The 13,722-nt window shown below is 33.7% G+C and overlaps 1 protein-coding gene across 1 annotated transcript; it reads left to right on the top strand.

Moving 5' to 3' along the window:
* Positions 1–332: 332 nt before the first annotated feature.
* LOC133677273 (uncharacterized) lies at positions 333–8,427 on the top strand. The gene is made up of 11 exons (XM_062099200.1): positions 333–662; positions 1,099–1,434; positions 1,513–1,624; positions 1,718–1,811; positions 2,998–3,085; positions 3,197–3,280; positions 4,904–5,000; positions 5,096–5,183; positions 5,416–5,521; positions 5,606–5,698; positions 7,639–8,427. The coding sequence occupies exons 1-11, from the start codon at positions 492–494 to the stop codon at positions 8,038–8,040; spliced, it is 1,671 nt and encodes a 556-aa protein (XP_061955184.1). The 5' UTR covers positions 333–491; the 3' UTR covers positions 8,041–8,427.
* Positions 8,428–13,722: the final 5,295 nt, after the last annotated feature.

The raw sequence follows: 13,722 nt of genomic DNA, 5'->3' as shown, positions 1-13,722 counted from the left end.
TTATTTTAAAAATTTATTTTTTAATAGCATGATATCAAAATAAAAAAAAACAAAAATTAATAATTTAAAGCTAATTTCTTTTTAAAAACACGATTGTTTCGCAATACCAACAGGCCAAAACTTCAAAACCCAGCACACTTTTTCTCTATCATCTCCACCGTCTATTCAACTGACTTTCAAAACTCAGAAGTCAAACACAATGGCCTTTAAAAAATAACAAACGTAAAACAAGCAGTAACAACAACGTTTTCTCATAATCCCCAAAACAGAGGATCCAACCCCGCCCCCCCCAGCCTCTCTCTCTGATCTCCAAGAAGCGCATAAATAGCATGAAAAAGTAAAAAATAATACAGTTTTCTCGTCAATAATAAAAAAAACTACAAGAAATTTGTTTTAATTCGTTGATTTTTTTAGAGAAAGAAAAGAGTGACCAAACCCTAGTGTCATGATCAGATGCTTTAAGGTTTACAGTAATCGAAGGCAAGACCAGCATGATCAACTCCAGCAACGGCATGATTTCAACGTCATCGACGTCGGCGAACACGCAAGCACCGGGATTAAAGACTTATTTTAAAACCCCAGAAGGACGTTATAAGCTTCACTATGAAAAGACCCATCCTTCTGGTCTCCTTCACTACGCCCATGGCAAAACTGTTACTCAGGTTTTCTCTTTTCTATCTACTCCATTTCACTTTTGAGTTCTTATATCAATACCCATTTTGTTAATCCGATTCCTTCGACTTGTGTTTGGGGTTAATTTTTGTCTCAAAGCGTTTTGGGATTAATCATTTCGTTAAAAGCCGAATAGTTTAAGAATATTTGTTTTTTGGTTTTTGGCTCACTAATTTAATAATTTTTTGTCATTACATTTGTTGAATGGTTTTTCTTATCTTGTTTTATCATGAATAATTCATTAATTTCAAGGGTTTTTATCAACACCGTAATATGCTTGTTAGAATCAACATGTGCATGTTTATCTGCTAAATTTGATATTCTATGGTCAGTGTTAGAGGCATCTTTTAGTTAATTTGATAATGCCTAGCTGTATATTTTATAGATGTCTCAATTTCAGTTTTTGAAAAGAAATTTGATTAACAGGTAACCCTAGCTATTATCAAGGACAAGCCTGCCCCATCAACACCGATGGCCCCACCTTCAGGTTTCAGTACAGGCAGTGGTGTACGATCAGCTGCTGCTAGGTTGTTGGGTGCTAGTAATGGAAGCCGTGCGCTTAGCTTTGTTGGAGGGAATGGTGGGAGTAAAAGTATTAGTAGTATTAGTAGTACTAGTAGTAGTAGTAGTAGGATTGGATCATTGGGGACATCATGCTCAAGTAATTCCATGATCAATTCAAATTTTGATGGGAAAGGGACTTACTTGATCTTCAATGTAGGGGATGCCATCTTTATAACTGATTTAAATTCTGAAGATAAGGTAACTTTATATTTTTTGTTGGTCTTTTTTAACGGAAACAATGGGGAGGCATTTAAGAGGTTCTTTGTTTGATTATAGGAGGACCCAATAAAATCGATCCATTTTAGTAATTCAAATCCTGTGTGCCATGCCTTTGATCAAGATGCTAAGGATGGACATGATTTGCTTATTGGCTTGAGTTCTGGGGATGGTAAAATCTTATCTCGAGGTTGGATTGCATTTCTTTTTCTTTATTGAAAATTTAAGCTTTCTGATTTTAGTGGCTATATTTTTCTTATTGCAGTCTACTCAGTGTCACTGAGACAGCAATTACAGGATGTTGGAAAAAAGCTAGTTGGGGGCCATCATTATAACAAAGATGGTTCTGTTAATAATAGGCAAGAATATCTATAGTGCCTTCATAGTTCGACCATTTCTTTATCATGCATGCTTGTACCTCCAGGCTGTCTTATTTAACTGATGATCTTCTTGTTAAAATATCACATATGCATACATAACTTCAACGAGCTGTGAGAATCAGTGTGACTTGATCATAATGCAAGTTACAAAGTGAGGTTGCTTAAGGAACAGTTTTATAATTTTCATTTCATAATTTACTTTTGAATATTTATGACTCATGAATCATCAAAATATCGAAGTTAGGTTACACACAAAGGAAAATGGTTTGGGCAAAGATACTCTCTTTTGTTTTCATTATGAGGTATAGGCATGATTATTCTCAACATTCTAGATATATTTTGGATCAAGGTCATACTGGTGTGGGATGATTTGATTGCAAAGTAAGAAAATGAAGTGAGGTTTTTTTAATTAGCCATGTTTATCAGTTCTTTCATCTTTCAAGAGTGATTATGATTACTTAGGAAATTGGGAAAGCTTCCAGTGGATGGATTCTGGGCTGTTATCAGAATGCACCACTGAGTGACATAGCACATATTTGAATTTTTAGTCTACAAGTCTTTTTCAATGGTTTATGGATTGGAAAATTAGAGATTCAAAGGTTTAGGTTCAAGGATAACAGTTTATATGGTTTGTAAATGGAGTTGGGGATGAATGGGAAGGGCAGCTAGCATCAAATTGGTGGGATTTCTAGAAATCATCCCTTTAAATCTTCAAAGCACAAGATACCCTTGCATTGTAGAGTCGAACTAAAATGCATAAAAAGTTATTCTTTTTGTTGCCTGCATGACCAGGTGCTGCCAATGCTATTCCCTGTGAAATCAATTATAAAATGGACCTTGAAATGTCCAAGTACTTGTATTGTGTGGGTAACCTTTTCCTAACAGTGCAGAACTTTCTGTAGGCTACAAATAGAAAAGCTTTCGAGCAATCCCCATCATATAAACTCAAAATGGTTTGTTGATCTTGCTTGATATCTTCTAGAAACTCTGAAATCTTGGTTCCCCTTTTAGGAATTAAAAGAAAAAAAATCCCCCGAGTAGAGATGTTGGGTAAAAAAATCATTTAGTTAACATATGTATAAATATGTATATATACACATTGCACTTATGATAATTGAGTATTATGTACAAAACCAATTTCATTAATGCTGCTTATTATCAACAGTCGTTGTATGAGTATTGCATGGGTTCCTGGAGGAGATGGTGCTTTTGTTGTTGCCCATGCTGATGGTAATTTGTATGTCTATGAAAAGGTAAGCCTCCAACATGAAAAGGATTACATTGTCCTGTCTTCCCAAAATTTCTTAGTTCAAGATGTATCAAGAGATCTTAATATCTATTCTATTACTTTTCTTTTCCTCTAGAGCAAGGATGGTGCTGGTGATTCTTCATTCCCTGTTATCAAAGATCAAACTCAATTCTCTGTTTCACATGCCCGCTACAGTAAGGTAGAAGAGTTTGTCTTGTTGGAATTAAAGTACTATGTAATAGTCTTACTTGATTGATGCTTCATAAACTAAGTTTCTAATGGTACAAGCAATTTTTAACTAGGAATTATTTTTAAAATCAGCAAGCAATTATTCTCTGTTGTAATTTACATGTATGGTAATTAACACCATGTATCTATTACTTCACCCTTTATTAGGTAGCTCCTCAATAAATACCATAGCCAAGTATTGTTCAAATGTCCATGAGACATGAAACCATTTTGCATTTTGTTCCCAAGGTAAGTTCGATGTGATCCATAGAAGTGTAGAGATGTGCAACTGACACCATGATTGAGATTTTAAATCTTTCTGCAACATTGTGTTTTGCTTGTTTAGGTTCATTCTTTTAGTCAATAATTACTCTCTTCAATGATTGTTGGAGACTTTATCTGGCAACTCAGTTTTCACTCTTGTATTGTTCTAACTGTTGTGTGGAAAGCAGTGGCTTCACTGGACACTGATCATCTCACTCTACAACTATAATCAATATAGTGAATGGCTGTTGTTTTCTTCGTGTACATGGAGGGTCATGTGCTTGACTGCTGGGACAATTCTTCACAGTCAAGCCTGCTGCTTAACAATTAGTGTTGATTGGTTAACTTTCATCATATGTATCTTGGAATACATGTATTTGTGCATGTTTGTGTGTAAATTTGCACGTGCTCATGTTTTTGTGGGTATTATCAACTTATGACTGCCATTATTGCTTTGTTCAGTTGTTAAACAAATTGGATTCATGGATGCAGTTGTAGTATAAAGTAATATAAAGAGTAAACTATACTTATGCCCATATAGATTCATCAATGTTCTCTGTCCGTATAGTTTAAAATTTCTCAATATCACCCCTCTGGTTTTCATGAAGTTCCCTGTGGTAAACCCTCCTTTCAGGTTATATTTGACTTTTTAAAGGTTTCTTTAAAGTATTTTTGTGAGATAGTATCACACATATTGGGATTTGAGAGGAAAGGATGAGAGACAAGTGAAATAAGAAAGATAAGATTGTAAAATTGAGCCTTCCATTAAATTCAGATAGCTATTTAATGGTTAGGGTTAATATTGAAACTTTTTGGATGCTACAAGGGTAACATTGGAGTTTTAAAGTTAAGTTTGCCGTTGCATAAAGTATAGTTGAAACACTGAATTAAATAATTCAAGATTTTAGGTTTGTTAATTGCTTATGGAACATGCTTATTTGGTTACTCTAAATGTAAGAGGCGTGCAGGATAGGTTCCTAACATCTCGGGACTTAACCCAACTGATGTTTACATGGTTGCAGCAATTATATTGTGCTAATGGAGAGATCAGTGAAGCAGGGCTCTGTCGCTCAACCTCATTTGTAGTTTTTCCAATTTCCCATGCCTACTTGTGTTTATCTTGGTTTATTTATTTGGATGGTATACATGTGGTTAACTGCTTTTGTTAGATTTGTATGTCCATTCCTCATTTCCTATCTTCAAATCTCCCATCCAAAGGCTTTCATCCTGCTCTAGTGATAGAATAGTTTTCTCCTTCTTATATCTTGATTTATATACTTATCCAACTAAATATGCAGTTCTTTCCATGACTCCTACAAACTGCATGCAGAGTAACCCAATTGCCAGATGGCATATTTGCCAAGGTTCAATCAATGGCATTGCTTTCTCAAATGAAGGGGCCTATTTAGCAACTGTTGGAAGAGATGGTATAACACTGTACATATCGTTGCGTTTAGTATTTTTCTTGTTTTTTTCTGTGTTGGTAGGTAGTGTAATTGATCTTAGTGTTTTGCTAGTGCAGGTTACTTGCGAGTCTTTGACTATTCAAAAGAACAACTTATATGTGGTGGGAAAAGTTATTATGGTGCTCTACTATGTTGTGCTTGGAGGTGACTAGCTTTACCAGTTTTCAAGTCATAATTATTTGCTATCTTTTGAAAAGTTTCTTCCAATATTTTGAACTAGTTGAACACACGGGAAAAGGGCCATTACTCTGAGTTGATATAGCCTAAGACCCTTTTACATTCAACCTTCAATTCTTTCTTTTCTGTTGGTCTTTTGCATTTGAAATATTTATATTGTCTTCAAGAAAACTGATGATGAAATGTGTCACCCTCTCAGCATGGATGCAAAATATATTTTGACTGGAGGAGAAGATGACCTAGTTCAAGTTTGGAGTATGGAAGATCGGAAGGTTGTTGCGTGGGGTGAAGGACACAATTCATGGGTAAGATTCTCAAATCATCATGGTTGATTGTCAATTACATGATTCTGGTCATCTTATACAGTTCTTATCTGATGGTGCTGGCAGGTAAGTGGAGTGGCTTTTGATTCATATTGGTCATCACCAAACTCAGATGGCACAGGGGAGAATGTTGTGTACCGGTTTGGTTCTGTTGGTCAGGTATGGTACACATTTTTGTTGCAATTCATGGTTGACTTGTTCCACAGCTAGCTGTAAGCAGTTTTAAGTTCCAGGGCAGATGGAGCTCATAGGAATTGAATATGATATCCAAAATACTAATATCTGGGTGCTGAGCATGATATATCACTTTGGTTTAAGTTAATATTCTAGTGGAGGTGCCCAAGATTTTTAAATCCTGGGAGGGTGCTTTCGAACAGTCATGGTTCTAAATAAGCCATATGATGAATATTTTGTATTTTAGCTCTAGGAAAACTGCAGAAATAGGGGAGCATTCATATTGATGGAAAAAACATATTGATTGCTATAAATAAAAGCACAAACTATGTCAAAACATTAATTCAATGAACATACCTCGCTTATTGTCTTTTAATAACTACTATTGCTTTTATTAAATTTTAATTACTACTTTTAGGCATTCTACCTCAATACAAATTCTAGTAGATGTGTAAATCCTACATAAACTCTGTGCCATCATGTATGTTAATCTCATTTCCATATAACATTTTACTCAAAGGGGAGACAGACACTCGATTCTAAGTTTAGTCAAATTGCTGTTGAGTCCTGAGAGGCACATTATTATTATATTTTTTTTTTTTGTACAAGAGGCTCATATTTGGTATTGGTGATTCTGGGTGGTGGTACACCAATGCCAAAACATCAACAATGATGTGTGTGTGTGTGTGTGTGTGTGTATTTTTCATACAGACCTAACACCAAACAATTATTTTCAAGTAGTTTTTATCTACATAGCCAAACAATGAAAAATAATGTATATTCTAGGAAAACATCTATCATGTAGAATATTTTGAAAAAACAAGTTTTTTTTACAAGAAATGGAGCATTAGAGTTTCAATAACATGATATTTTCCATATTGTGTAGTTGGGCAGTGGGCCTTCACTTTTCTCTAAAAAGAAGACAAATAAACAAAAATATGTATTTTAATCTTTGATGACTTTTTTTTATGATTATATTTAGTTTTGCAAATACACATTAGCATGCATGATACATTTAATTGTAATATTTTTGTGCCACTTGTACAGCACACATGCATAGAACCTGGTTAATAGAAGAGTTTAGGGAGTTGTTTAAAGACTACTTGATCAGATTACAAGGTTGAGTTATTGTGATTATTCTTGTTTGCAAACAAAAAAATAATTTAAGTGTAATTTTAATTGCTAGCGCAGCTTAAAACCGTTCTAATTGTATATTTTAGCTCGAAGGGATCAACAGTTCCAAGGAGAAGTGAAAAAGATGAGCACTTGAGATAAAAAAATCGAAGTATGCCCTAACTCTTTCTCCATAACCTTCTTAGGAACTTCAATCAAAATACATACTAACATGGTGATAGATTTATTAGTCCCTTCCTTTCACAACAAGAAGAGGAACACAACTTACTCACCAAGAATATTAATGATTCATATAAATCACTTATTGGTAGAAGCCCCAAATGGTGCAATCTGGCATATCTTAACCAAACCCTTTGGATGATGGGCAAGTTCGGTTCAAGTCTTCATTGATCAATGGTTCTATAAGCCTATTAATGAAGCAAATTCAATGAAGCAACAAATGGGGAGTTCACATTCTCATCATCTTTGGTAAAACCAAGTCCACCGCGTAGACATTCATAAATGGCTTTTGTATATTTGCAATGTATTGGACCTCAGTCTTAGTGTTTATTTTTCAAACACCAGTATTAGAAGCTGGTTGAGTTACTTTTGCTAGAGTGAAAACCAATGCCTGCAGCAGTTAAGAACATGTGGTATGAGTTAAAACTGAGACTTTGGCGAGTGACTTGATGAGATTGAGGTGTGATATTTATGGTCTTCTATGACTTTCCTTATCTAGTTTTCTCCAGTTTTTTGACTCCTTTAAAGGCTTCATAAGTAACCATGTTGCAACTTGTTTGTTCTGTCAACAGGACACACAGTTAATTTTATGGGATCTGGAAATGGATGAGATTGTAGTGCCATTACGTAGGTGCCCCCCTCCTGGTGGATCTCCTACTTTCAGTACTGGAAGTCAGTCTTCCCACTGGGACAGTGTTATCCCAGTTGGAACTCTGCAACCTGCTCCTAGCATGCGTGATGTTCCAAAGCTTTCTCCTGTAGTGGCTCACCGTGTTCACACGGAACCTCTTTCTGGTTTAGTATTTACGCAGGAATGTTTTCTTACTGTTTGTAGAGAGGGCCATGTAAAAATCTGGATGAGACCTGGAGCCTTAGATAGCCAGTCAGGCAACTTGGAAACCATCCCAAGTACCAGTTTGAAGGAGAAGCCATTATTGTCAAGCAAGATTGGCAGTTCTACATATAAGCAATGACCAAATTGTCATGAGATTCCAAGGCAAAATGGATCTCTTTTTCATTGATATGATTTGAAATTGCTGGTGTGGCTGCCCATCCCATTTCCACAGTTGATTTTGACAGAGTTAGAGCTGGATGAATGTTCTGATTGCTGGGGGATTCATCAACTGGGTCCATTTGTGCATTGAGAGATAAAATGCCATTTATGGCACTAAGAGCTCAGGAGGGAGAGAACCCCCTATGTAAGTACAAAACAGTTGTTGCCAGGATATATCTTATATAATATTTAATTTCTGACAGAAATAATTGGAAGTTACTCTGAGATTTACATGTCAGAGGTGCATAGGAGTTCATTTGATTCTGATGGTAATGAAATTTCACAATAGCTATATAATTTTTGCCGGTTATCATGAAGCTCTATCACATGTGATAAGCTTTTCATGTTATGGCTATAAGGTATTTATTTCTCTTGGATGTATCCTTGATTTGGAAGAAAAATTATTCTTTTGGTTAGTACTAGATATGGGTTTTGACACTGAAGTTATGCTGAGGAACACTGAATTATGGGAGACTAGTGCTGTATTTGTATTCACTTTGTTTTATTCTGGCAAACAAGGTGGTTCTACACCATACCGTGTTAGCAAGATTTTTCCTTGTGATTTTTTCATGATCTTGTTCCCTGTATTTCCCTTATCTGTTTTGCTACCAATCCACCTGGGAGGTTTCCCTGTTCGAATCTCCCTATGGATGACTTAGCCTGCCAAAACCCCATATTTTAAGGTGGTAATACAGCCCCTTAAATTCTGTGGTGGTCAAATTGGTACCAAACACGAACTACTAACACTAACCACTAATTGCTATTGTTGATGCGTGCCATTAATGAATTGAAGAGGAAAAAGAGAAGAAAAAAAAGAGAAAAAAAGGCCGAAGATAGGAGAGGAGAAAGACATGCATCTTGCAAAAACGTTGTTTTTCAATTAATTATCAAAAGTGTTAATCTCATAAAAATATAGTTAAATAGTTTAAAACAAATAATAAAACGAAGTGTAAAATAGAATAAAATAATTTCCTATTACAAAGTGAAATGAAAGTTTTATAAAATAGACTTGTAAGTGTTCTTGGATGTGTTTAATCTTTTCATCAAATAGTGAAGAGTAAGTTATTCTATTTTCTTCTTTGACTATACACATGTAACTTGTGACGTGGATTTGGAAAGAACTCGATCATCAAGTATATCTCCTGACAACTCTAGTAGTTTATCATGGATTAGAATTAATTTGTTGCAATATATCTCAAGTGATTTAAGCGTAGTTTAAATTAGGTTGCCCAACTTAATTAACTAGGAATTGTCGTGTCTTGTCATTCATTGTAAAACATAATTTGTTTAACCAAAATAGTATAATTAAGGTTGCCAATTCTATTTCAGTTGACATTTTATTTTTCTTATCGAAATAATAAATTTTGATTCTAGCGTATCTAAAATTTGAATTGTACTTGGATGGAAAAAAACAACTTTATATTATTTTATAACATATTTATTTTCTTTCCCTTCCCTTTCTCTTCTCAATTTCCTTTCTTTTGTCCACCCAATTAGACTAAGATTTTTAGAGGCCATTGAAGAGGCATGGCTGTTAATCACTATCTTCGCAAGATATGGTGTTTATTGACCTCGGTGCTTTGATGAACTTTTTGAGATTATCGGATTCAATGATGAGATGAGATCGGATACTAGTTTCCCAGTTTTTATATCAAACAATTAAAGATAGATGATCCTCTTGCCTCTCCCTCACCTACTTTAGAAAGAGAGACGTAGGAGGTAAGGACAAGCAAGATGGTGCAGCGACTGACAAATTAGGGTAGGAGAGGAAATTTAGGGATGGTTCAATTTTTAAGAAAGCTTTGAGAATTTTACAACTTATAGATATTTTCTCCTTGTTCACATTCAAATTAAAAAATCATGGTTATGTGATTTTTTGTGCAAATAAATTTTATTGGCTTAATGTACCTTGTTTGCACTCATGTTTTTGAAATTTTGTAACCTTTAGTAGAATACAATCAAACATTCTTTTAGTTTAGTTAATCTTTATGTTTGCGAGACTGAAATGTCATTTAATGTTACCTTAATGCATTAATGATCAACAATTATATATGAAGCCACCATTGTAATTTCCATTAAAGATTTGATTTTCCCTGTCTCTTACTTTGCTCATAAAAATTGTACTTCTTTCTTACTCAGCTTATTGGACAAACAACTGATCTTTCTTTTAAGGGAAGCCTTTACTGGATGGCTCCTAAGGTATGTTCTTGCAAATCAATATTTTATGGAATTTATTTTGTATCTTTTATCTTAATGGTATTTCCTTCTCCGTAGCTCATGCAAGCTGTAATGCAAAAAGGTGCTAGTTCTATAAATTTTGTAAACCCTAAACAACATGGACATAATGAAACCGAAACATCTTGATTAAAACTTGACCAAGAAATCCAGAATGACTTGAGATTCTGAGTAAGATAAAATTCTTTCCATTTTGTTTTGTTTTTTTTTGAAAAGTTACGAGATATACTAGTCATTCTAGCCGAAATAAAACAAAATTGACAACCTAGTCTTAATGGAGTCACTGTGAATGAGATTGGGTGAGGGGGTATTAAAAGGAATATCTATGACGTGTTGTTTCCTATTATATTTAACTAGATCTTATAGATTAAAAGTAAAGCTAATACCAAATTTAGATAGTATGTCAATGACATAAGCATTTGATCCAGTCCTCGGTAACATTTTGTATGGTTCAACACCACACACTTGTAATTTTTTATTGGTTTTAGGATGATACCATTGACGTCTAATCTGTATCATAACATAATCTCTAACATTAAATGGATTGTGATGTTTATGTAAATTAGCTTGATGTTTGTATTTGATATTATTTTTTAAAATTTATTTTGTGATCTCAACATGCAAATCATAAACTCTATGATACAAAGTTTTCTCTTAGATTGCTAATTTGAGGTTTTAAAGAAATTTTACAACTTGACCCAACAAAAACCTTACCTTGGAGAACCAACATTATATGAAATTGATCACCTCCATCCACCCTACGCCTATAACGAGACACAAACGAGAAGTATAAATCACGACGAAGTTGATTAATCCTTCAAAGAGTTTACAAGTTCAATTAAGAATTTAGTATGAGAATCACTCAACCATGCAAAGAAAAATAAGCACACAATATGCAATAACTTGTAGATAAAATTCACCAATCTCAAAATAATATTAACAATTGGTTTATAAAGTAGAAAGTTAACCCTAATTTGACTTAATGGACCCAAATTTGATAAATAGGCCTTAAAACATTAAAAGCCTAAAATAACCAAAATAACAAAATAAAACCTAACCCAAATAACCTTTAAATGCTTTAGGCCCTATAATAAACTAAAATATAAATAAATAATAGCCTAATTAATTAAAACAAGCCAAAAGTCAAATTTTATAATTTACAAGTAGAATTGAGGCCCAACTTCAGATAATGGTTATCCCTCGTCTTGATGAATTAGAAGGTCTACTATATGTCATTGGAAAAGTGTGAATCTATAATTTTCAATGGAACTAGAATCGCATCAAAATACTTTATGTAGATCTAGTTATGGCCAAAACAGTAGTGAGAGGTCAAAACTAATAGGTTTGAATCTTTGTTTCCAATCTTTCTGTAATGTCTATAAACTCCCCTACAAGCCCTTCTTGAAAATAAATCAAATTAATCAAGGCTTGTTCTTCATTCTTTAATATCCTTTCAAAGTCCACTTTAGCTCATGTATCTTGAAGAAGTCAATTAATTGCCTTCTTTTTTTTCTCTAAGTCTCGTGACTAGACCTGATGGAGCCGCTAATATATCTCTTGGTGTTGAGGATAGGATCGCATCACTCTATGTGCAAAAAACTCATCTGACTCAAACACCCTAGCATTAGAAAACATGAGAAAAAAGCTTACATGATTTCTAGGCTTGTAACCATGAACAACTTTAAATGGACTCATAAACCTATTGATTGAGTAACTATTGATAAACTAAGCCCTAGAAAGAATCAAATCTCATTTTTCATTATATTCAATCACTGGACATCTCAAAAGGTTACCTAAGTTTCTATTGATGACCTTGGTTTGGCCATTTGCTTAGAAGTGGTAGGCATTAGAGAGTTTCAACTCAACCATATGCCAAAGGATTTTTCAAAAAGTGACTTATAAATCGCACATTTCAATTTGAGATTATGGTCTTAGGGAGGCCATGCAACTTAAAGACCTCATCAAAATAGAGTTTAGTAACTCCAAAGGCATATATGATTTTAGTATAGAGAATGGGATGGATCTTCAACCTTTAAAAGTGAAAGAAAATGATTTGATTGATAAAAACCGGTGATATTTAGATCATAAAGTCATGATCTACCTAAAATAACATGTTCTTATATGATCTATTGGAATCACCTCACACCAAATCTTATAATGGTAGTCTAAGAATTTAATAGGAAACACATATCTCTCATTGATTGATATGAAAGTGTTATCAATCCATGACATACTTACTATATGGTTTAGGTTGAGGAACACATTTTAGGCCAAGGGAAGCTGTCATTTTAGAAGATACCATATTAATACAACTTTCATTATTAATAATGATCTTGAAACTTTAATCCCCACACTTAATGTATGTGTGAAAAATAGTAATTCTTCTATAATCTTCAATTCTCTTGAGTTTTGTCAAGGCATATCTACTACACCCAACATAATTATCCCACACTATGATGTGCTGCTCAACTTAAGTGGATATGGATTGGATACAACCTAATAAATTGGAACCATCCTTACCTTTCTCATTTAGATATAAAAATCCTCAAAATCAAGTTCATACACTTGATCACCATCATCTTTTTCTTCATTTACATCCTCTTGTTCCTTGATGTCTAGGGCCTTATTGATATAATTGGCTGCAATGTGATCATAATCTTTACATTTATAACACTGAACTCTTGAATTTAATTTTAGCACTTTATTGAGCACCCTCCTGCCTTTGTCTTTTTTAAAAGATTGGGCACCATTGAGGTTGGGTTTATAAAGTAGAGCATTTAACAAAGAGATATTATTACTAAACTAAGACCTAATAAGGGTATTTTAGGTGTCATGATGTCTTACCCACTAAATAACTAACTCATAATTTTGTACTAAGATATATGTTTGGTTAATGGTGGAAACATCTTGAAGCATAATTTTTTTTTCTTAATATCATCATTTAAGCCTTTACAAAACCTACCTAGAATCATGGCCTTTAAGCACACAATGTTATACCTTTGAGTGAAATGATTAATCAAACAAAAAGTCACAATTTTCACAAATATAAGCATGCTCCATAGTTAATAAAAAGAACTAATTACTAAATATAAATGATAAAGTTGAGTGATTGGCAAAAACATAAAAAGTGAGGCAATACGAGATTTTTTTTGAATTTATAGGAATAAAAGTTATATTAATGACAATGTTGAATAATAAGCATAATACTAGAAAAAATTTCAACGAATCAAAGTGTTAAGTGATTTATAGACCAAAATCCTTAAAGTGAAGATAAGGACACTTGGATTATGGAATTTAGGCTGATTGGTATTATTGTTAATATTGTTGCTATTTTTCTATTATCAGTGGTGAGGTGGTTGATTTTACT

The sequence above is a fragment of the Populus nigra genome, chromosome 17, assembly GCF_951802175.1.
Source record: "Populus nigra chromosome 17, ddPopNigr1.1, whole genome shotgun sequence".
Lineage (NCBI taxonomy): Eukaryota > Viridiplantae > Streptophyta > Magnoliopsida > Malpighiales > Salicaceae > Populus > Populus nigra.
Note: the sequence above shows the minus strand (reverse complement) of the source record. Positions and strands in the feature narration are given on the sequence as shown.

Coding starts and splice junctions, on each gene's coding strand:
- LOC133677273 (XM_062099200.1), top strand. CDS start 492: ATGATCAACTCCAGCAACGGCATGATTTCAACGTCATCGACGTCGGCG. Junction 1,435..1,512: donor ATTTAAATTCTGAAGATAAG/GTAACTTTATAT, acceptor GTTTGATTATAG/GAGGACCCAATAAAATCGAT. Junction 3,281..4,903: donor CACATGCCCGCTACAGTAAG/GTAGAAGAGTTT, acceptor AACTGCATGCAG/AGTAACCCAATTGCCAGATG.